Here is a 25,149-nt window from a genome sequence, read left to right on the forward strand (position 1 = left end):
AACTTTCTCTCTCTCCTAGCTATGTTTAACCTTTACAACAACAACCATGTTCCCTGCCATTATGAATAATTGAAAAATTGTGATTATTATGAATGTATTAATTAATTCACAATGGTAACTCTGCTTAGAAAGAAACAATGTGAATGTTCCACATTTTGTTTGGAATGGCTCATGGTAAGCTTTGAATGAAAAGGGGCAATGCAAAGAAAGAATTTCTAAAATCCTCTTGTCAATCCTATTCTTTGTCTAAATATTCTATCTTCTGGGCCCTTGAGCAGTAGCAAGAAACAACTTTTATTATTTTCATTGCAGTCTGGGCATGCTTTAGTTCACCCTTCTTCATTTCTATTAGAATTTAACTCCTTCCCTACGTGCAAAGAACACTATATGCCTTAAGCAACTAAAGAAAAAGGGGGAAGAAACCTACAGATTTTAAGGTAATAATGTGGGCATGAGATTATTAAGTTTAAGGGATTCTTATAAACACCATAGTTATCTCTACATAGTCCCAATTCCCAAAATGAAATGAAGAAATGAGATAAACAGTAAGCCATTTTGTAAATGTTAGAGCAGCTATTATTATTTTCATGATAACCTCCTATTGGCACTTCTGTTGAAACAATAAAAACTGGCTGATCTAAGTCATAATTGTCCTTATTTTGTCCCCTCCTCTCCTCTGCCCATGTCTGGCATAGTGCCTTTATGGCATGGTGTTTTTGCTGCTCAGTGTATGTTGCTGGTTTCTAGTATCCTTAAGCGTAAAAGATGAGAGATTGTCTCTAAACCCTTTATACTATTTTCTATTCCTTACAGGAATATTCTCTCTGATTTAAAATTTCCTCTACTTTTTAACCTAAGAGCTTATCATTTATAATATTCTCTCAGTAGCCAAAGAATTCATCGATGTGGTACAGGCCATGTTTTGTCACATTTCAAGTATTTTTAAAGAAAAGTAATAGAATACAGAACTAAAATACAAACGAACAACAACAACAACCTACAATAAAACAATGAATAAAAAAACCCCACATGTATGAGAAAAAAAAAATATTGGTTGGTTGCCCATTAAGTATTTTGTAGCTTTTAAGGTATGTCATGGCTTAGGACTAAATCTTTCAGGTTTTTCCTAGAATAAGAGGTGAGTTTTTAGTAGATGCCAGGAATACAACAGAAATTATTTTCTACTCTAAGCATTATAGCAAACGACTTCCTTTAACAGAAAAACATGTCTTCTAGAGCACAATGGCAGGAAAGATACACATATTTCTCCGTTAACCTTATAGGGTGCCACTCTCAGACCTTGGAATCCACGTTACTATTGGCCACCTACCCAATGTAGCCTGGTATTTTGACATTTCTCTCTGTGAGTTATCCACATTTGTGCCAAATAAACCATCGGCTTTGGTTGGACATTATCTAAAAAGACTGTTCTGTAGGGGGACCAGCAGTTAGCGTAATGGCTATGTCGCTGGACTCCCACGTAGTTGATTGTGTTTCAAGTCCCAGACCTCGTGGCTTAAACTTACGCCGGGCACATGTGCATGTGTGCCCAAGATCCTGAGAGGAGAACAGAGGAGAAGGGATTGTGGCGTGGCCATCGCCCCCCTGGCGGGGGTGAATTCTCTCTCTCTCTCTCTCTGTCTTTCTGGGGCGAGTGCATGCGCCCTATAGCAAAAACCTCTCCAAAAACTAGACTGTTCTGTAGGTACAAGAAATGAGAAAGTTATTCCCCTATGTAAAGGCAAGAAACCAGTTCCGTTCCTTCTATCTACTGGTTAAATCACCATTTGGATGCTTTCCCAGAGTAACAAAAACGAGTACTGGGCCAGCCTGTGGCATGGTGGAGAAAGCAGCGGAATCCCACATGGCTCACTGAGCAGTCGGGTCACAAACCCAGCAGCCAGAAAAACATGCTGGGTTAAGGTGCTGGACTCCCACATAGTTGACCGTGGTTCGATTCCTGAACCTGGCCACTTGAAACTCACACCAGCCATGTGTTCCTGGGTACCCAGAATTCCAGGAGGAAAATGGGAAATAGAATGCAGTGTGTCCATCCCTCTGGGGAGGTGATGTCTCACTTTTCCTCTCTCTATCTCTCTCCAGCAAGCACACACTGTGCAGTGCAAAAAGAAAAAAAAAAAAAAGGACAAGAAAAGAAAGAAAACATGCTGAGTGCATGTGTGGGCATGCCCAAAATTCAGAAAAGTGGGAGACACAGAGGAGATAGGATGTTAACCCTTCCCTTCTCTCAGGGAGCACATGTGCCCTTTTGGGTGTGTGTGGGAAAACTAGCAAATATCCCAATGACTGGAATAAAAGTCTGGGAAAATGTGACCGTGGAGAAGCTGCTGACTTGCTGAGTATCTGCAGTTTCAGAGAGCAGCGTCAGAATGGTCCCATTTGCTCTTACTTGGCCAGGCAATAACCTGTCTGTGAGAACAGCCACTTGGCATTGACAGAGTAAAGCTATTGCCACCGAAGCAGCAATAATCACACCCTTAGCTGGTCATGGACATGTATCTTGGTGCCTGGATCATCTGTGCTTTCTCTAAATCTGACCACTTACTTAGACCGGGTGGTGATTCTGAACTTATTTTTAGTTTATTTACTTCTTCTGCGAGACAAGTCCTCCCCATAGGGTCCTCATGCCAGGATGTACCCGTAGGCTCAGCTAGGCTGGATCACAGGTACATGCATGCACCCAGCATGAATAGGGATATCAAGCACAGGAACCATTCCCATGTGGTTCAGCCTCATGAAGTGCTGCAGAATTGCTGTGTCACCACCTCTGGCTCAATTCTGGACATGTAATAAATACAGAAATTCTAATTTAACATGTCACATTTTAGTTACACAAGAGGATGGTAGTATGCAGATATCTGAGCCCTGCATGCATCACATGAGAACACACTCACCATCTAGTGCTGTATAGTGAGCTGCTTGCAGCTCTTTGTCCTATGGCTCCTGTGTGGAGTTATTTAGAGCCCTCTCACCCAAATTTACTCTCCTTTTTGATGGATAAATTTGTCTGGATGAGCCCCAAAAGGACTGGTTTGTTGTAAATCTGACTTGCTGGGACAATGCCAGAAACACATGGTATCACTCGGGATTGTGATAATGTAAAGTTCAAAGACCCAAAAGAGTATGTCTTAGTCATCTTTAGCCAGCCACAGTAAAATGCCTCTACATCTCACTGAACTGTATGGTAAGTGAGGCCTTAGGCACTAACTTTTAGTTCCATGCACAGTTTAGAAACTGTTCATGTCTTACTTACAGAGTATTAAAACAAGAGGACTTTCTTTTGACTACATTATTTTACTGTGTCATTTTATGGACTTCCCCACTCCAATTTCTCTGATTTCACCACATTATCACACAGCACCTACCATTGCTTAGTTTTATACATACGTTTTCTCTTTTCTTCTAAATAGTTACATATGATCCTTCTTACCTTAAGTTATTTGACTCATCATTTAATGCATGCATAAGTGCAGCATTTATAATTGCTCCTGGCAGGGAAATTTGAGTAACTGATACTTATAATGAGTTTTTTCTACACTCAGCTTCCTCTGACACTCAAAGAATCTATAGTTCCCATATTTTCCCTACTCACCCATGAAATTTGTGTCTAAATGGAATCATGTTCCCGTAGAACGTGATTAAAATCCATACTTTAGAGGCTGATGCTTCTTGTTTTATAAATGGATTCTAGCAGGGATGGGAACTAGTATTAGTTTAAAAGAAATGATCACTTAGTTGTTTAATTCTACTGCAATTTCTAAAGATTCAGAGACTTCAATTATAGCTAAAAAGAACACCTGGTAACATCTGTTGTTTAAAAGGGCAGGTTAAAGAACACCAATGTTAAAATGAGATTTACGTTATAATTTATGTTATAGTGACAAAATGTTATATAGAGAGCATTTCCTTGAGAGCCTAAAAGTCAGTTAAGTCTCTATTTTGGTGACATATTTCACTCATAGTTATACACTATCACATCTTGGTATCACTTTGTACTCTGGGTATAAAATGCATAGATTGACTAAAGTGCTGAATGTATTGATACAGCTCTGCCTATCTTTGAAGTGATGTATTGTTCGTGCCAATATTAATGATTAATTATGAATTGTAGTAATTGCCTATACCTTTTAGCAAAAATAGGATCTATAGTAATGTAAACAGGATGCTATTGACCATAGGATTACATGAACTATTTTATCATTTTATCTTAGGAAATATTAAGCCAGCATTGCTTTATTAGCTAGCTTTAGCAAGTAATAAATAATAACTAAATTTGTAGAACATCCTATAGTTTACAATCCAAGTTCACATGCATTTTCTTATGTGGCCCTAATATTGATACTGTCAAATTGCTGGATATCGACCTTGAACAATACCTCCAGCTGCCAGATGAGGAAACTGAGACTCAGAGAGATATACATAATTTAGTATTAATCTGTATATCTATTCATTCAAAGTGGGTTAAGCACCCACAATGTACCTGATGAGAAACTCAAAAGCACATATCAGATATTATTCAGCTGCATTGTGAGCTAATGGCAGGGCAGGATCAAAATCCCCTTTCTCAATCTAGGACTCTGCTACATTTTCCAGTCCTGTCATCCATCCTGGAAACCCCCAGGCCATGGAGAAAAACATGCTTCAGTGGCATTTTCAGAAGCAAAATGCCAGACTGGATGAATGTTTGATGTTTCACAAGATGGCATTTATGTACTATATTGTATATTTTTATTCGTGTTGAATCCTGGAATCATGCTTATTAAAGCTAAGTGCTGCTTGAGAAACATCTGTAGATTTCTGAATCCAGAGCTTGTATATAGACAAGCCACACTGTCCTACTGCCTGTTGTGTATGCAAATGAAAGGCCTTAAGATTCTCAAGCTGTACCGAGGAAAAGTTAGAAATTGGGGAGTTAATCATGTTTCTTCGATCCCCAACATCACCACACACACAGTAACATATACACCTGCCCCAACTTCAGAGGAACAATAACTAATGACACCAATTTGTTGCTAATTTGTACCATTAGGAATGGCATTTTGAATTGAATACAAGTAATAACTGCTAATTATTGAGGTTAGGGAAATGAGCCAACTGACCACTTTTCTTTCCTACTCTGGAACTGATTAGTTTCCTTCTATTGGCTGGTCATTTAGAGACCAGGGATAAAGCCATTAACACATTTACAGCTAGAATTTAGATGATTTTTGCCAACCCAGGTTATTTTAAAACAGCATGTTCCAACAGATAAGAATCAATGCTAAACATGCACCTGAGTTGGTTATATGAAAGCCAAAAGAGTACCAAGGCGAGATGACAACAATTTGTTCTATGAAAAAAGTTCCTTTTCAATGTTGCCTTTATTATGACCACCTCAAAATTCACAACAAATAGAATTTGTGGGTTTAAGCAATAGACGGTGACTTGTTAGATTGATGTAAAAAGAGGGTGATTTTGGCCAGCTAGTTCCCACATGACTGACTATATAGTTTTAGTCTCAGATCTGGTGACTTGAGACATACACTGAACATGTATGTATGCATGTTCAAAATCCCAAAAGGAGGAAAAAATGGAGGAGAAGGGATTGAGGAGTGACTATCCCTCAGGAGAAGTGATTTCTCACTTTCCTTTTCTCACTTTCTCTGTGTCTCTCTGTTGAGCACATGAGCCCTCTAGCAAAATTTGTTTAAAAAGGGGGAGGGTGATTCATTGGAAGAATACGAAACAGCTCACAGATTCAAAGAGAAAACAGAAAAAACCTCATTTTGCAAAGCACAGAAATGATGCATCGCCAGAGATCCAGGCTGCAGAAACTAGTGAAAAATAACAGTCCTTTCAGGTGTTTGCCCTTTCAAGATCTGGATCAATTAACTACTGCTGTTAACAAACCCTTTCAAACTCCGGAGGCATAAAATAATAGTAATCCTTTATTTCTTACAATAGATTAAGAGGTGCTCTTCGGGTTGCCAGATTTCTTCTTAAAGCATATAGGATACCCAGTTAGATTTTAATTTTAGGTAAACAACAAATAATTTTTAGGTTCAGTGTGTGCCACACAATATTTGGACCATATTTGAAATATTTGTTGTCATGAACAGCAGATGGCATGATGGTTACGTCAGTTGACTCCCGTGTAGTTGACCATGGTTTGAGTCCTGAACCTGCCAGTTTAAAACACACCCAGCGCATGTGCATGTGTGCCCAAGTCCCGAGAGGAGAATGGAGGAGAAGTGATTGTGGTGTGGCCATCCTCCCTGAGGGGTGATTTCTCGCTTTCTGTCTCTCTGCTTCTGTCTGTCTCTCCGGTGAGCACATGTGCCCTATAGCAAAAATCTCTCTCTAAAAAAAAGAGAACAAAATAAAGAAATATTTGTTGTTCATCTAAAATTCATATTTAATTGGGTTCCCTGTATTTTATTTGACAGTGGCATCTGCTGGTTCCTTTCCTCCTCCTGGCACCAACAGGCTCACATTCTTCTCATGGACATGGCAGGGACGCAAGAGCAACTGAGTTCTATCATGTCAGCATTTCTCAAACTCTGCTTGTGGGCCAACCTGTGGCCTGGTGGTTGAGCCAGCCCGCATGGGCCCACCAGATGGCTCAAGGCCCAGACCTAGGTGGCTTGAAAAAACACAGGAGGCATGTGTGCATGTGAGTCCAAAATTTCAAAAGGAGGGAGAGAGAGTAGAAGGTATTGCAGCATGGCCATGCTTCATGGAGAATGCTTTCTAGATCTCTCTCTCTCTCTCTCTTTCTGTATATGTATGTATATATCTGTCTGGCAAATTTACAACCTCTAGCAAATTTAGAAAAAATAAAAATCTGCTTGTTTTCCAAATACCAACATCCTGTTGGTGAAAGCAAGGAATGGAAAAGTGTATGCCACTCAGTGTAGGAGGGCATGGATGTGGCAAAGTTTTAATTATAGAGGAGGGTGCAGATCTGGTGCCATTTGCACAGTCTGCCACAGGGTGGATCTGTTTCAACCTCTCTTGAGTTTTCCCTGTATCCTTCCCCCCACCACCACCTCCACACACATACACACAAAAAGAAGTTCCAGGGAAGGAAGTCTGATGACCCAGCTTCACATTCCTTGGCTAGTAGGGAAGAGATCATATGTTTGACAGTCCCAACGAACCAGTGCCTGTGAATGAGCAGGGGTTGCCCTAGAGGAAAACTAGAGTCTTTAACAGAAGATCAAGAAATGGATTCTGGCAGGTAAAATAATAGATGTCTACTCCACATAAGTCCCTGACTTTGCCTGCATTTTCCTATATAAAAAGGGATCGTTGAAACTGAGAGAACTATCCAAACACGTACAGGTATCTCTGGCTTCACAGAAGATCTGGAAAAAAGAGAGGTAGAGGAATGACAAGATGAGTGAGGAAGAACAATGGACACACAAGTGGCAGAGCCAGAACGACTCTGTCATAATCTCACTTAAGGCTGTTTATTCCATAGGAGAAGGAATCTGCTTGTTCAGCTGTACTTAGACTTTAGCGTTACTTTAGAAACCACAATTACATTTTTACTAAGTAGAAAAAAGTGTGTATTTCTTTCACACAGAATATGTGTGTACTGTAACCAAGTAATTATGCCTATTTAATAATTCTTATTTAAAAATTAACACGCAGTCATAATTTGGTATCCAAAATATTAACAACTTGTATTTCTAAAAGTTTTGATAAAATTACTTGGCATACTAAGTAAGGTTATATTTACACGTGTCGCAGAAACAGTGGACTGGCTAGATTAGTGGCACTTTATGGAGTGATTCTAAAAATGAAAATAGTTTATACATGCTACATTACTCAACAAATAGCATTGGAAAAACAGACTAAAAATTATGAAATGGGGGTCACTGATTATCCTTCATACTGTAAATAAAGTCTAGGTAATCTAAATAGTTAACTCTGTAAAAACATTTTTTAATCAAAAAAATAAAAATAGGTATTTAATGGAGCTTATATTGGAACAATGTCATCTATATTCAGAAGCAATGGAAGAAATCACAAAAGAAAGATAATAGATGTAACATGAAAGAAATATTAAACTTCTACAGAACAAACATAATCATAAACAACATGAAGAGCTAAGGAGTAAATTGGGAAAACTACAGCATGACAACCAAAGGTCAATTCCTTACAGAATAAGTAGTTCTCATTAATCAGTAAGAAAAACAAAATAAGTCAGACAAATTAGAGAGATCACTGAAATTGAATAGGTTGAAAACATCAAATAAATGGTTCATGGCATTGCAGGTAAGATAATACAATAAATCACAGTAATAACCTGTGAATAAAAATTGTTATGAGCTAATCCAGGAAAAAAAAAAACTATTCAGAGTACTATGAAGACCCAGGAATTGAGCATAAATCAATATCACAGTGATTTTAAAAAATAAACAATTTCCATTTACAGATACAAACAATATTATCTTATTAAGTAGTACTTCCTAGGTAATCATCCTTATTGAGAATTAAAGTAGAGCAAAAAGCATTATTTGCCTCACTTTTTCAGAAGTGTGATCTAGAGGAAGTGAAAATTTTGGTAAATATATGTATTATAGGTTTTAGTCTTAGCTTTATTATTCCTTAACTACCTGATTCTTACCCATTTTGTCTTCTATGTCCACATGTGTAAAATGGTAGTCATAATAATTATAATTTTATTTTTCAAAAGTTTTTAAATTTTTACTTTTTTGTTTTTATAAAGAATTATTTTATTCTATTTTATTTATTTATTGTTATTCTTCAATTTGACCAGAGGGAGAGAGAAGGAGAGAAGGCAAACTGCCAGGTCCAGGATGAACCATGTGGGAGTCCAGTACCTTAACCATCACATCACCTGCTGGCCCTGTCTTTTACTCTTTTAATTGATATATAATAAATGTACGTATTTGTGGAGTACAGAGTCGTTTTTCAGTAGAAGAGTACAAGGAATAATCATAAAATCAGGCTGATTAGCATAGACATCATCTCAAACATTTGTTATCACTTTGTGTTGGGAATACTCAAAATACTCTTTTGTAGCTAATCTGAGATAGGATTATTGTTGTTAACTATGGTTTCTCTACTAGAACTTGCTACTCTTGCCTATGTGTGATTATGTATCTGCTTACCATCATCTCTCTGTCCCCTTCTTCCCTACTCTTCTCAGCTCTAGTGGACTCTCTACTTCGATAAGGTCTTTTTTAGTTTCTATATGTGAGTTTTATAAAGATTTTATGAGGAATAGAATAAAACCTTAGAATTACAACCTTGATTTTGTAAGAGATTGCATTTAAACTCCATGAATTGCACAGGAAACTAGGAAAGAACTAGTAAGCCATTAGACTAATCAGTTCTATCTTTATCTCATATGTTTATGCTCTATCTACTTCCCTACTTACCTATCTGCCTCTTCATAGAAAGAAAGAAAAAAACAAAAAAGAAACCGACAAGTCTATAACTGAGGAAGTTAGACAGCAGGGTCTTCAACAAACACTTCTCTGCTCCATGATTAATTTTGCCATTAAGAGTCAAAAGAGATTGATAATGAAATGCACGACTACAGGGATAGCTAAAGAGACATTGACTGGTTCCGTATCTTACTGGTTATTTTACTGGTTCAAAATAAATACTCTTTCCTGAGAAAAAAACACAATGATATACTTTCCTTGAGCAAAGTAAAGAGTTGTAGGAAAAGAATTTTTTTTTCCCCTACCACTTTTTGAGTGACTTACACACCATGCTCTATAAGGTTCAGTGGTCAGAAAGACAAAGGCAATGTTGTCTGCTCTTAGTTTTAGGCACAGGCTCATAATTGGGCAGTTAGGATTCTGTACTGTGCTGGTGAATTACGGAACACATGGTGCATTTCACCCAACATGGCGTCAGGGAACAGGGCCAGGTGGGAAATGTCAGGAAAGTCTTTCTGGATAAAAGTAAGAAGACAAGCTGACAAGCTGAAACCAGAAGAGGGTAAAGGACTAATCATAAGAAGAGCTGAAGGAAGATTATGTCGTGTAGAAAAAAGGGAATGTCAGATTCTGGGGGCATAGTGAGGACAGCACATCTCAGGAATCAAAAGTTGATAGATCTGACTTCTAGTTTGCATGGTTATAATGCAAAGGGAATTCAAAATGAAGCTGGAGAGATGAACAGGGGCCAGTTATGAATATCTGATTAAATGATATTAAAATTTGGATTTTACCTTGAGGGTAATAATATTATCAAATGATACTATACTCACAGTTACAATTTAGAACAAAAAAATATAATCAGAGAGTGGTGAATATATGGAGAGGTACATGGAGGAGGAAGAATAGAGGCAACAAAACTAGGTTTAATGCCCTTATAGTAATTCAGGAAAATAAAAAGAATATTAATTTCTGAAACAAGGCTAAGTAGGAGTAAGGACTGGGAGTAATGAATGAATCTGAGAAATATTTAAAAGCCATATAGTTCAGGCCCAGCTGGTGGAGTGGTGGTTAAGCACTGAATCCCACATGACCGATGGTTTGAGAAAAATATGCTGGACTTACATACCTTACATGCCCAAAATTCTGAGAAAAGAAATGAAGAAGGGATTTCAGCATGACCATCCCCCCATAAGGGGTACTTTCTCACTTTCTCTGTCTCTCTCTCTGATGAGCACATATGCCCTCTGACTTTTTTTTTTTTTTTGAGGCATACATCACAGAACTTGGGGAATTTTATATGGCAGCAGTGAAGATGAGAGAACAGTCAAGGGAGTAGCCTTGTTTTGTTGCTTGGACGTCCATCTTTGCATGGTGACGCCATTCCCTAAGATCATGAAACAAAAGTGTTTTGTGGGAAGGGAAATGATGACTTCATTTCAGAGTCTATAATGCCTTGGTGTTCATAAGTCATGTGACAGAGGTACGGAATAGCCCATTGCAAATGTGGGTATCGTGGTCATGAGGAAATCTGGGGCTGGAGATATAGGCATCCTCAGTAATGTAGCTCCAGCTTCTGATGCTAGAAATTATTAATAGATATGATCACTCAGTAAATGCATAAATTCATCTGAGGAAAAAGGACAGGGATGAAACCTTTCGGTACAATTGCTTAAGAAACAGAACAAGATCAGCCCAAAAGCTAAACTACAAAGGCTGACCAGAAGGGGCGAGGGTGGTATTGGTGGGGTTAATTTGGTGTCATAGAAAATAAGAAAGAAAGTAGTAGAAGAAGATAGTTACAAGTCAAATACTTCAGAGAAAAATAAGGTCATAGCAAAAATTGTCCATGGGCCTAGAAACAAAATGGCCATTGGTGAGCTTGATGAGGGCAGTTTTTTTGGTGGTTAAGAATAAAATACATATTGCACTGAGGTTGAATTGTACATGATAGATGAAGAAGAGGTGTAGAACAATTCCATCAAGAAATTTGAGAAGAGACCTCTAAAGTCAGTAGGGCAACATGGGGGAGGGGTGGTTTGAGAATGAATTCCTTCCCCCCCCCCCTTTGGTAGAGATTTTTGCAATAGGGTAGGTGTACTTGCCAGAGAGACAGAAAGTGAAAAATCAGCCCCCAGAGGGAATGACCACACCACAATCCCTTCTCCCCCATTCTTCTCTCAGGATTTTGGGTACGCATGCACGCCTGCCTGGCATGAGTTTTAAGTCACCAGGTCTGAGACTCGAACCATGGTTGACTATGTGGGAGTCCAGTAGCATAACAATTACGCCATCTGCTAATCCTAAAAATGAATTTCTTTTGAGAACAAAAAGACTCCATTATTGGCTTGTCATAAAAGTCATGATGTATATTTTTATGTTTTTCTATGCAACCCCATATGTGAAAATACTTATAGGAAGAAGTCAGTACAAAATAAAAGAGGAAAATAAATGGAGATCATTGTAAGTGATGCAGAGGCAAATGAGACACAGTGGTGCGATGTGGTTACAGTTCTAACTGTTCCACAGCTTTTGGTATCTCTAGGCTTTGAGATCCAGCCTCGAAGTACATTGTCTTTAACCAGGAGACGTAGTTTTTGTCGTCAGAACATATCTCTGAAGTTATTTTTTCTGTATTTTATTCTATTTTATCAGTACCTGTCTATGTAACCCTCAAAAAGTGCTTAATTGTGTGACAGGTAAAAACAAAGACTTTAGTGTTTGTTCCTTTTATTAAAAAAATAAATAGGTGGGGCTGGCAGGTGGTGTGGTGGTTAAGGGCACTGGACTCCCACATGGCTGACCACGGTTCAAATCCGGGACCTGGTGGCTTGCTTCTTCTCTCTCTCTCTCTCTCACTCACTCTCTGTCCCTCTCTGGTCAAAATTAAAATTAAAATTATTTTAAAATTTTTAATTTATTCATTCATTTATTTTTTAATTTGACAGAGAAAGAAAGAGGGGAAGTGAGAAAGCAAGCCACCAGGTCTAGGACTTGAACCGTGGTCAGCCATGTGGGAGTGTCCAGCACCTTAACCACCATGCCACCTGCTGGTCCCAAAATTAAAATTCTTTAAAAAAATAAACAAGTAAGGAGATGAAATTGCAACACAGGTTTTATTTCTCTAAGGCAAATGCTCTTAATCATGAATTTGTTCTCTTTTATGAATATGCATGGTTTTATATTAGTGATATTGAGGCTTTTTGTTTTTTTAAAGCAGAACACATCCAAAATCCATCTCCTTATACTGTGCCCTTTATTACAATTTAGAGGAAAACTACATTTGAGTAATGTAGGCTCTTATAATTACTATGCAGCTTCCTATTACCAGTTACAGATAGTTGAAGAAGGTGCCTACTGTGTCCAAATCTTGTGCTAGAATACCACAGTGATTTATATTTTATTGGAGTTGCTTTGGAGATATTCAGAACACTAGCTTCCTCAGCTGTGAATTAGAAATTGTGAATATTAAATAATAGAACAAAATATTCAGGAGTTCTGATTCTAAGCCCAGCCATAGTTTTTGTTTGTTTGTTTGTTGTTTTGGGGGGGTTCTTTAGAGTTTTTTTGCTATAGGGCACACGTGCTCGCCAGAGTGTTTAAGCCATCAGGTCTGGGATTCAAACTGTGGTCGACTGCATGGAAGTCCAGCAGCATAGCCATTACACCAACTGCTGGTCCCAATAGTTCTTGATGAAATTACTCTTCATAACTCAACTAGTTCTCTCTGTGCCTCATGCTCTTCCCTACAAAATAGGTATAACCTTTCAGATATTTATCATACAAGTTTGGGAGAACATATTTCAAGCAAAATAGTGAATATAAGCAGATGACCCTTAACACTAATAGCTAGAAGAGAGAATTGAAATTCTAAAGATTGCTTAATAGTAGGAATTAACAATTAACTATAGTCTATTTCAACCACTGGGTTTTTTACTTTTTTTTTTTTTAATGTCAGAGGGTATGCGCATGCACACATAATGAGAAAAAAAGAACGAGAGAGAGAGAGAGAGAAAGAGCAAATACCTCTTAATGGGGCCTTGTTTGCCACAGTATTTTCTCTGCCAAATTCTTCATCCCATAAGAATGCAGAGCATGCATTCAGGCACTCAGCACTTTTTCCAAGCTACTGGCCCAGTGCTGGAACCCTGGATGTCCATGCTGGGACCAGCTTACTCTGTGCATAGTATATCCACTGCCCTTGGGGCCGGCTGCCACTGAATTTGATTTGCAGTCACCTGAGGCCCTAGATGTTGTCATTTTGTGTAGAAGGCTAAGGTCCAAAGGTAATATCTTTGACTGAACCAATATACAGTGAATTCATGATGGGAAAATTCATTTGGTGTGTTGTAATGACACACCGTGATTGAATATAAAATAAACAAACACAAACTTTTCTTCCCACTTCCTTCTTGTGACACTCTGAACTATCCAGTGGCTCAAGTACCATCAGTGTCTTTCTGCTACTGCAGATTTGCAGGGATCCTGTGACTGGCAGGCATGTGCTTCTACAAGCAAAAACTGTTCCCTTTTCATTGGACACTACGCATAATCTCTAGTAGGCAGGAAGCATGGCTGTTGGGGGAGAGTGAGATTCTTTAATTATGGAGCTCCTTCAGGCTCTCTTCTCTAGCCCTATACTTTCCGAGATATAGCATAAGCAGCTGAGTTTTAAAAAATTAATTAATTAAAGGACATTGAAGTCAAACCACAAACATGGTATTTGTAATCAGTTCTAAGCTCTCTGATAAACTTGTAATTCACTTCTCACTGAAGCCTACCAGTGTGGGATCTAATGGTACCTCCCGGAACACAAATGAAGGAAGTCAGACAGAAGTGGAGCTTGCCCTTGGGCACTCATTTCTCACATCACCAAAAATTAATTTCTGTTGTTTTTGGCCATCTGGTAGCCTGGATTGTGAAAATTAAATTTCTTTCGAGTAGTGCTCTGAAAACATAGATCCTGGAGTCTGCCTGGATTCCAACACATTATTTGCTCCTAACCAAGCCCTACACTAAGGCTCAGTTTCCCACTCATGAATAAAATACTCAGAGCATATTATTTTTTTATTATAAGGAATTACCAAGATGATACTTATAAATTGCTTTGCATTCTGTCTTATGTATAGTGGATGTTTAATTAAATCTAGAGATTACTAAATGATTAGTAGCAATGGTGCTGATAGGAGTAGGAATAATAGTATTTTTATAACGACTACCTGTCTGGGACATAGGCTTTCTGAATTTAGCTTTTAAGTTCCTAAAGTATATAACACAACCTGCCACATACCAGAATGATATTTGGAGGTTTACTACTATACTGGTTGATTCTTCGTTTCCTAGATGATAAGTAACCAGGTTTACTACATCTTAATGATACAATCATGCAACCTTACACCAAATGGCACTGTTTATGTATCCTTGACATTCAAAAGGGATACTGGACTACAATTATTTAATATATACAAAAATAAAATTAGGAAACACAGTAGTCAGGGACCAGCAGTTGCATAATGGCTATGTTACTGGACTCCCATGTGGTCAACTGTGGTTTGAGTCCTGGACCTGGTGGCTTAAACTCACACCGGGCATGTGTGCATGTGTGCCCAAGATCCCAAAGGAGAATGGAGAAGGGATTGTGGCATAACCATCCCCCTGAGCGGTAATTTCTCATTTTATGTTTCTCTGTCTTTCTGATGAGCACACACACCCTATTAGCAAAAAACTCTCCCTGCCCCTCAAAAAAAGAAACACAATAATCACATTATTTACTTATTGACCTATTAATACTTTATGTAGATCTTCATACTCTCTAGTACTTGACTATGGTCCATTCTAATCACACAAGAGCTAAGACATTTTTATAATATAAGTCTGTGTACTTCCCAAAATTTGGGTGGCCATAGTGGAAGTTAAGTCTTACCTCATAATAGTGCTTTAGGACCTCCTTACAGACAGTGAGCAGACTATGGCATAAAAGTACCCTGGCTTCTGACCATTAAAAACTCAAATAAAGTCAGAAAAGTTTGAAGTTTCCTCTTCCAGTTACAAGGACCAATTCTGCAAGCCCGGTCCTATACCATGCTTACATATTCCATTTGTTTTTGTCTGCACAGTTCCACCAAAGATCTCCAACATCTCCTCGGATGTCACTGTGAATGAAGGCAGCAATGTCACCCTAGTCTGCATGGCCAATGGCCGTCCTGAACCTGTTATCACCTGGAGACACCTTACACCAACTGGTAAGTAACTCTGGCTTCCAAAGTGCCGCATACTATTTAAACATCTGATGCTCCTGAGATTCCACTGGATCAGAAGGCAACCATGCCTTTTGTTAAGACACTCAGAGACTTGCACCATACGGCTTACTTAGGGTCCTCGTAGTCCTTGCTAACGTGCTCATCTCTATGAAGTTAAAGCCATAATAGTAAATGTGTGTGTGTGGGTATTGAAATTAATAACATAACTATAGCCATGTTATTTAATTTTCGATAGACTACCCTTCTTCAGAGCAATATAGACACATTAAATTATTGGTATTATATTTAAAATATATGCCAGTTTGACACTTGAAATTTACATAATTGCTTACATGTTTGTTTTGTCTTTCTTTTACCTATACTTAATTTACATGTAACACGTGTGAACAAATACATCAGGAATAATACAATTTTTTTTTTTTTTTTGCTGTAGGTAGCATGTATTTGCCAGAGAGACAGGGAGAGACAGAAAGTGAGAAATCACCCTCCACAGGGAATGAGCATGCCCCCATCTCTTTTTCTCCATTCTCCTCTTTGGATTTTGAGCATACATGCAACCACCATGACTTTTACGCTGCCAAGTCCAGGATTTGAACCATGGTCGACTACATGGGAGTCCAGTGACATAACCATTATGCCATAGGCTAGCCCCTGCTTGTGGTTTCTAATGTCCTTTCTTCCACATCTGGTTTAGTGATGCATATCAGACATCCTACTAAGCTTCATGAATTCATTATGAATCCCAGTTATTGGTACTATTTCAATCAAAATCAGAAAGTTATTTCCCAAGATGGTCTTTTGCATCCATTCTTCCCCCTTATCAACAGCATCATCATAATTAAGTTCCAAGGCTCTTAGTTTTTGAATTTTTAAAAAATAACTTATTGAGTTATTTAGGATTATCTATGTACATATTTCCCATCCCTACCAATTACATGTTCTTAAATGCAAAATCATGACTTTTAAAATGACACCATCCTTAAAGACTAGGTCTGGTCATTAATTGTTCCAGGAAAAGGAGCCATGTGTAGTATTGTTATAAAATGTCATTGTTTTATTTTGATAGAGAGTTTCCAACTTTTAACTGATTTATATCTGATATTCTCTTAAAATTTTCTCACATGAGGTCAGGATCTTCAAAGAGTTCATGGAGGGCTGGCCCCATAGCCTACGGCTTACGAGAGCCAGATCCCAGAACCAGCAGATGGTATAATGGTTACATTGCTGAACTCTCACATAGTCCACTGCAGTTTGAGTCCCAGACTTAAAAACAGGCCAGGCACATGAGTGTGTGTGCCCAAAACTCTGAGAGGAGAATGGAGCAGGGATGGCCATGCCCACTGGGGTGTGATTTCTCACTTTCTGTCTCCCTGTCTTTTTGGTGAGTACAGGCATTCTATACCATAAATAAAGAAAGAAAGAAAGAAAGAAAGAAAGAAAGAAAGAAAGAAAGAAAGAAAGAAAGAAAGAAAGAAAGAAAGAAAGAAAGCTAGCTAGGAGGCACATGGCTGATCAAGGTTAGAATGGAATATTGACCCCAGAGGCTTAAAAAACATGTCAGGCATGTGTGTACCTGTGTGTACAAAATCCTGATGGGATGGAGAAAGGAAAGAGAAGGGAGTGTGGTATGATCATGCCTCACTGGAGGGTGCTTTCTCCTCCTAACCCCTGCCCCTCTCTCTCTGGCTAGTACATATGACTTCTGCCAATATAAATTAATATCAATTTTTGTATTCTGAAAAAAAAAATGTGTATTCTGTGCTGTGAGAGTATGAGGCCTTCTTTTGAAGATAGGCCATTGATTAATTTCTCAGGTAAAGTTTGGACTGACCTATGGAATGATGTTCTATTTAGGTAGTGTTCTTATTAAAGGCCTCTATTTTTCTAAGAAAATTGTCACTCAAAATTCGTTGTTATTCATGGATGCAAGTCACCATTTGTTAATAATACATAAGAGTAGCACATGAGGCATTTATTTGGGAGTTCTATCTGAAACTCATTACCTCACAGACTTGGTTTATACTACATATGGAAAAAAATGTATATAGAAGATTTTCTGAAGTATGGCCCTGTGGGTGTCATCTACCTTTCATAAGTTAAACGTGCAATGTGCCTGCTACTTACATGGTTTTGTGTCAAATCCCAATTCCATACCCCCAACCCCTGGGTTCTAAGTATTTATAGCATTGCTTTTATTGGATGACAGTTTATTATAAATGCTATATCTTTGAATATGGGCCCATAAAGATACCTTCTACAATAATTGTGTTTATTGTAATGTAGACATTGAGATATTATCAATTCTCCTACATAGTCTTCCTTTGCAAGGACCCTTCCAGTAAATTGCTTTTTGTTTTTAATGTCTCTACTGTCCTTTTTCTAAACTTTTTTTGTGTGTGTGAAACAACTTAGTGAATTTTTATAAACGATCATGAGTGCTTGATTGTAATGATTGTTAGCAAAATTAGAGCCAAATTTGTGGTCCGTTTTTAAAAGAATGAAGATTCTAGGGACCAGCAGTTGACATAATGGCTATGTCGTTGTACTCCCATATAGTCAACCACTGTTTGAGTCCCAGAACCAGGGCTTAAACTCTCGCCGGCCACATGTGCATGTGTATCCAAGATTCCAAGAGAAGAATGGAGGAGAAGGGATTGCAGTGTGGCCATCTCCCTGAAGGGGTGATTTCTCGCCTTCTGTCTCTCTGTCCCTCTCTGTCTTTCTGGCATGTGCATGCTCCCTGTAGCAAAAACCTCTTAAAAAAGAAAAGAAACAAAAACAAAAACAACACTAAAAAGAATATAGATTCTATATGTAAGTTATACATTAATAAAATTTATTTTGAATAAACTATGCAAGAGTTAATAGCATCAGATTCATATACAAACCATGTTCATGCTTTCATTTTGTTTTCTTTTTGAAGAGTTTTTTGCCTTAGGGTGCATGCACTCACAGGAGAGAGAGAGAAAGATAGATACTGTGAGAGGGAAAGTGAAAAATCACTTCCTGGGGAGGCGATGACCATGACACAATCCCTTCTCCTCCATTCTCCTCCTGGAATCTTGAGAATGCATGCACATGTGCCCAGTGTGACTTTCAAGCCACTGGGTGTGGAATTTGAACTGCAATCGGCCATGGGGGAGTCCAGTAACAACCGCTACACCATCTGCTGACCCCCATTTTTTCTTCTTACCATTATTTTCTATTTTTGTCTCACCTTTTTCAATTAATTTCAATGTTTCCATAAATAAATTATTCATAATCTTGATCTCTTTATTATACAAGGTAGTAAATTTTAAAAAGGAGAAAATGTAAGAAGAAAGGAAGGAAAATAGATTATATTTAAGTTATATCAAGTAGTTAACTGCATTAATCGAAAAAAATTTTGGTGCATTATTGACTATTAAATAGTCTCCTTAGGGGAAAAACTGTTATTGCTGACCTAAACCCAAACATAGGTTACTCCTTCCACCCATACATTTATAGAAATACCAAATAGAACCAGAATTTTGGACTATTCCCCAATAGTCCAAAATTGGGGAATTTCCAGAAGTTCAGGTCTTCATGGGTAACTCTAAAATAAACTTGCTCGTGATAAAAACATCTGATTTGAATCCTGAATAACCTGATTTTCTATGATGTTTCTAGTCAGTAAAAGACTCAAGGACAAGCTATATCTTCCAGAGTAAAGAAAACTTACATATTACTGGGAAAACCCTAGAGACTTCAAAATCAACTAGAAAAATAGGTGTACTTAGGGGGATTCCCAATACAGTACAAGAGGTCAGCACACTTCAGGCTGTGGGCCAAATCTAGTCTGCCTCATAAGTGTCTCCAACTTATGAATATTTTTTTAATGGGGTCAGCAGATGGCTTGGTGGTTGGGGCACTGGACTTTCACATGGAGTTCATGGTTCAAGTCATGGAACTGGCAGCTTGCTTTCTCACTTTCCCATTCTGTCTCTCTCATCAAAATAAATAATAATAATCAATAAAATTAAGTAAATAAATAACAAAAAGCATGTTTTTTTATTGTTAAAAGCTTGGAAAAAAATCAAAAGAAGAGTCTGTTTTTCTGACATACAAAGAAATATGAAATTCAAGTTTCAGTGAATGTACTTAAGTTTTATGAAAACATAGCCAGACTTGTTTACGTATTGTTTATAGCTGCTTTTATTCTAAAACAACTGAGTTGTTTAATTGCAGCAGAGATCACTTGGGATTCAGATAGTGACACAACGGTAACTCAACTGTCCCAGGTGCAAAGGTCTCTAGTTCACATCTCACAGACTCCCTCTACACACTAGGAATGTTTGAGTATGTTTCATACCTGGGCTGGCTGAAGCTCATGACAGAAAATGGTACAGAGACCCTGCTGGGGGTGCCTCTCGCTGTGTTTCTGTCTGTCATGGAAGAAATGAAGTTAAAATAAAAATAATTTGTGCACAATACCTAGTTCTGTTTTTGTTTTAGTTTGCTATTGGGCACGTGTGCTTGCCGGAGAGAAAGGGAGAAAGAGACACACACAAGGGGAGAAATCAGCCCCCTGAGGCGATGGCCGCTCTGCAATTCTTTCTCCATTTTCCTCTCCGGACTTTGGAAACACGCACAAGCCCTGCGTGTTTTTTCAAGTTGATAGGTTGGAACTTGAACTGAACAATCAGCCATGTCTAATCCAGTTGCCTTAACCTCTGTGTCACCTGTTGGTCCCTAAAATATTTTTTATTTGCTCTTGAATGGAAAAGTTTTCATACTCCTGCTTAAGAGCATAGTTTGGGATACAGGACAAGACTTCGCCACATTCATTCATAGCATCATAGGCTTTGGGGATATCTTTCAAGTTTTCAGACAACTCAAGGGAAAGATGGTCATCTTCTCTTGTCCTCTACCTAGGCTCTCTCTGTGGATCAAATTTCTGTCTTACCATGTAAAATTAGCTCTGTATGTTTTTATAGACTTAAGGCAGACTACTATTCTCTTTTGCGATGGGAATTAATCCCTAAGCTGGCTCTTCCATCTCTTTCACATCTGACCTATATAAAGATCTTATCATAATCATATTCCTGGTGACAGGAGAGGGAACTTGCCTTTACTATCCTTTAAAAAAAACCTAGGATTTAAAAAAATATATTTCTTTTTGTTTATTCCTCTCACAATTTGGAAATAAAGGGTTATCCTTGTCAGCCAAAATGTGAAGCCTTTTCTTGGAGACACCCAAAGACGAGACACTGTTCCCTGTGTGACAGTAAGGCTGCCTGTAACCCGTGGCCGTGTGAGGAAAAAAAATTCAACTTGCTTTGTTCAATTATTAATTGTGCCTTCAACAGTACAGAGTGTGACTGCCTTGCAGAGGAAATGTACCTGTAATTAGTTCGACCCCACAGGGACATCAAACCCTGAAAGGGAGAAGATACCATGCAGGGTTCACTAATATCTGATTACCTGTCATTTGAAGACATGAAAGGGAGAAAGAAAAGAAAGATGCATGGTATATTTTTAGAAAAAGAAGAATATGTCCTACCACTTAATTCATTTTTACTTTTATTTTCAATTTTTCATGTTAGGTCATATTGTTTCTCTTTCTTTTGACCAAGTTTCTTTTTCAAGTATACTGCAAGCATTTTGAAAGAGCAAAATTAGAAGAATGGTAAATGTTTCATGCATTCAGAATCAAATCACTTGATTTTGATGGAGGAGGAGAGATTGGTGCATTCCACAGTTGCTTTTCTTCTATTTCTTATTTCCTAATTTCTCTCTCTCTCTTCAGTTATTTTACACAGTCAAAATGATGTGTCACGTATGTGGTTATTAAATGTGACCTATTTTTTCCCTTAATTAAGTTAGACTTTCATAATCCTGTGAGTCCCAGAGGGCAATTGCACCGTAACATGTATTTTCTATGGAGTGTTTGATCTTCCTTCTGTGAGCAATGTTGTTCCCATCTTCATTTAACTTTGTTTCTAAATCTTTCTTCTCACATTCACAAGGAAGTACCTTCTCAAGTGTGCAGCGCGTGGTGTAGGGATTGCTCAGGGTTACAGAAAGAGTTTCTATCTATTTCATTTCTACAATGGTTTTCACAACCTTGGTAGCTTTCTATTCCTGAAAATCTCAAAAGGCACACTGAGCAACTTGGGATATACTGTGTAATTTTCTTGTCAAGCTTCAAGCCAGAAGCCAGATTAGACATCATCACAAGGTCCAGAATCTGACTTAAGAAATGTTTTGTATCGTGATGCAGTGAGTGGGAAAACACTGTGCTGGGAGGAGCTAAGAAGACTGCGAAGAGTTTGAAATCCCATTTTCTCATTGGATTGGTGGTTTTACCACTTGGTCTGAGATTCCTCTGTTCTACTGATTTCTGAACCCTTGACTGATAGTAGCCTTGAACATCATTGATGCTGTGTGCTCCTCTGCAATTATGTAACTTATTCAATATGATAAGACTCCGACCTCATAGGTTTAGGAGAAATATGTAATGTTAAATTGAAGTCATTTCTTTAAGTCAAATTCCAGAAGAACATATTGAAAATAAGTATCATCTGGTCTTTCAAGTCAGCACATCAAAATTAGCCACTGTGGCACAGATGACAGGGACACTGCTGCATGATTCTGGAGACCATATGGAAAGGCTCCAGGTTTGGTTCTCGGGTCTACCTGAACATGCCAGGTACACCTGAAGACACACCTGTGATTCTGGCTAGCTGCAGGACTGGAGGAAGGAACACCATGTAAAGATGCTGTCAAGGTTGCCTCTCTTTCTCTCCAGAAAAAAAGCAAATAAACTTTTTAAAGAGTAACATAACTTTATATTTAATAGAGAAAGAGAACATAGGATCTATACTTTAAATTGCAGGATGTTAATTCTCTGAGGTGTTCTTATATAAACCCTCCAGAAGGTTCTGTGGTATCTTGGTAGTATATAAGTGTGGAAGAATCAAAAGTATGCATTTTGAGGTAAGTCATTGACCATGTAGTAACAATTCAAAGAACAATAATGGTTCAAATTCTTCTTCCAATGGCTTTTATTTACTGCATTTTGATTATTTTAAATGTTCCCATTTTTGCTTTACAAAACGAAAAAAATACATAAGAAAAAATCTTATTTCATCTTATTTTTACTGTCTTGCTTATGTATTGTTTTTAGGATATGTCATTAATCAATACAAAACTACATTCAGATTAATCTTGATCTCCATCTCACAACTTTTTTATTTGACAATAATTACGTACAGAGCGCTCACTCTGTAAAAGGACGCAATGCAAAGCAAGACAGACATGGTCTCTGCAAAAATGGATCCTATAGTTCAACAAAAAAGCAGGGCATTGTACTAATAATTGCATGGATAACCCCTTAATTAGATTCATACATTATAAAAGAAAATTGTAACATTCAATAAGACTATAAAACAGGGCCATACAGCAAAATCTGCAATGCCAGCAAGGCTCCCCTGAGGGGATATTATGCTGAAATCTCAAGAACGAATAAGTCCTAGCCAAGAAAATAAGAGAAGAAAGCGTATTGCAAGCATAGAAACAGCATGTTTAAAGGCCCAGAATAAAGATGCATTTAAGAATCTGTGTGAGCATCTTCATGAGAAACTATAATGTTAGTGTTTTCTATGATATCTGTTTAAATATCTTTAAATATTTTAACACACATGTCTTTTTTTTTTATTTTAGTTTTGCTATAGGGTACATGTGCTCACTAGAGAAAGAAAGTACGAAAGTGAAAGATTGTACTTCAGGAGGGACGTCCATGCCACAATCCCTTCTCCTCTAGTCTTCTCATAGAATTTTGAGTATGCATGCATATGTGCCCAGCTTGATTTTCAAGCCACTAGGTCTAGGTACCAAGCCACACAGTCAGCCATGTGGAATCCAGTGCCCTAAGATCCACCCCATCTCTTGGCCCTATTTTTTACTTTTTAATATTTCTATTTCTTTCCAAAAAGCAGAAAAAAATAATAAACAAAAATTTAGTTTTAATTTTCAGTATCTTCCTTGTATGTACAAAGCATATGCTATTACACTATACTATGTAACAGCATATCTAGTACACACACACACATACACACACACACATGCACATGCACACTGATAGATGCCTTCCCAGGGTACAGGTATATAGACAGCTATCTGTGTTTTTAAATATATGAAATATATCTCAGAAATATATTCTTTCTCCATAATAGCCTAAGCAAACTCTTCTTCAGTCATCTTATCATTAAAACAAATGAGTAGTTGAGAAAATAAAAGTTACAAAATTTAATGACATCATTACTGGTCTCCCCAACAAAAACTTTACATTTCTTGGGGATACTCACAATAACTGATACTATCAACCTAGAGCCATGGAGAGGATCCATGTGCTCTCGTGTGCTGGCTATGCTGGCAAATGCCGGGCAGTGCTTTCGTACACCTGGAATCCAGTCCTACCTCACTGAGAGGTGTCATCAGATCTCCAGATTACTCTGCCTGGAGAGAAATGAACCAGTCTAGAGGTGTTCTGGGGAGAGCACCTCTAGAAAAGTGAGTCCAAGAGGAAACAGACACATGCTTGTTGCAAATACAGTGGCGAAAGCAGCTGGCTTTTCAGGATCAGCTGTGCCAGAGTTCTGGCATCCAGTGCCTTAACTGGGACTTCAGTGCTTCATGACATTATGGATCTTGGGTTGGAGAGAGAGGAACTTTGTGCATAGCCTAGAAATACAACATTCTCATTTCTCAGTATGTTTGGACACCATTATTGCAAATAGTCTGCATTTTCTCATATTTGAAATAATTTTACAAACAGAATCTGGAGCCTGCAGATTGTCTAGTTATTAAGGTGGCTAGATCCCACATGGCTGACCAAAGTTGGAATCCTGGCCCCAGCAGCTTGAAAAACACATGGGGTGGGGGCATATGTGTATACATGCCACAAATCCCAGCAGGAAGAAGAAATGGAGAAGCAGGGATTATAGCATGACCATGTTCCATGTAAGGTACCTTCTCCCTCTCTCTGTTTCTCTGTCTCTTTATCTCTGGTGAGCACAGGTGCCCTTTGGTGATTAACAAAAAATAGACTCTATAGGTATTGGGCAAATTAAAAGAGAATACACAGGCAAATTCATAGTATGGTGTTTGTGATTATTGATATTCTTGGTGGTGGTGGTATTGTAATTAGTAGTTATCTAAACATAATGATCATTTGGGAGGAAATTGATAATTTGATTGAGAACAACCCCAATTATCCTCTTTATCAAGGTCTGTCCTTCATTCCAACACAGCAAACAGGAGTATGTCAAAATGTTGTCACCAAGGCTAGTCTGAATATTTTCCATCTTATACCACATCATATCTCAGTACGCTCACTTGGAGTATTTCTTTTTACAAAGAATTTATTTTAAGAAATTATTGCCGCAGGGGATGTCAGAAAGAGAGAAAGAGAACACCCCAATAGGGCATAGTCACACCACAACCTC

The 25,149-nt window shown here is 38.0% G+C and overlaps 1 protein-coding gene across 1 annotated transcript in view; it reads left to right on the forward strand.

The window, feature by feature from the left end:
- Positions 1 to 25,149, forward strand: part of LSAMP (limbic system associated membrane protein) — a 710,022-nt gene that overhangs the window by 440,725 nt on the left and 244,148 nt on the right. Inside the window, exon 3 of the mRNA XM_027769253.1 lies at positions 15,539 to 15,664. Within this exon, the coding sequence (XP_027625054.1) occupies positions 15,539 to 15,664 (126 nt within the window). The remainder of the gene's footprint in view (positions 1 to 15,538; positions 15,665 to 25,149) is intronic.

The sequence above is a fragment of the Tupaia chinensis genome, unplaced genomic scaffold (assembly GCF_000334495.1).
Source record: "Tupaia chinensis unplaced genomic scaffold, TupChi_1.0 Scaffold149148_1, whole genome shotgun sequence".
Lineage (NCBI taxonomy): Eukaryota > Metazoa > Chordata > Mammalia > Scandentia > Tupaiidae > Tupaia > Tupaia belangeri.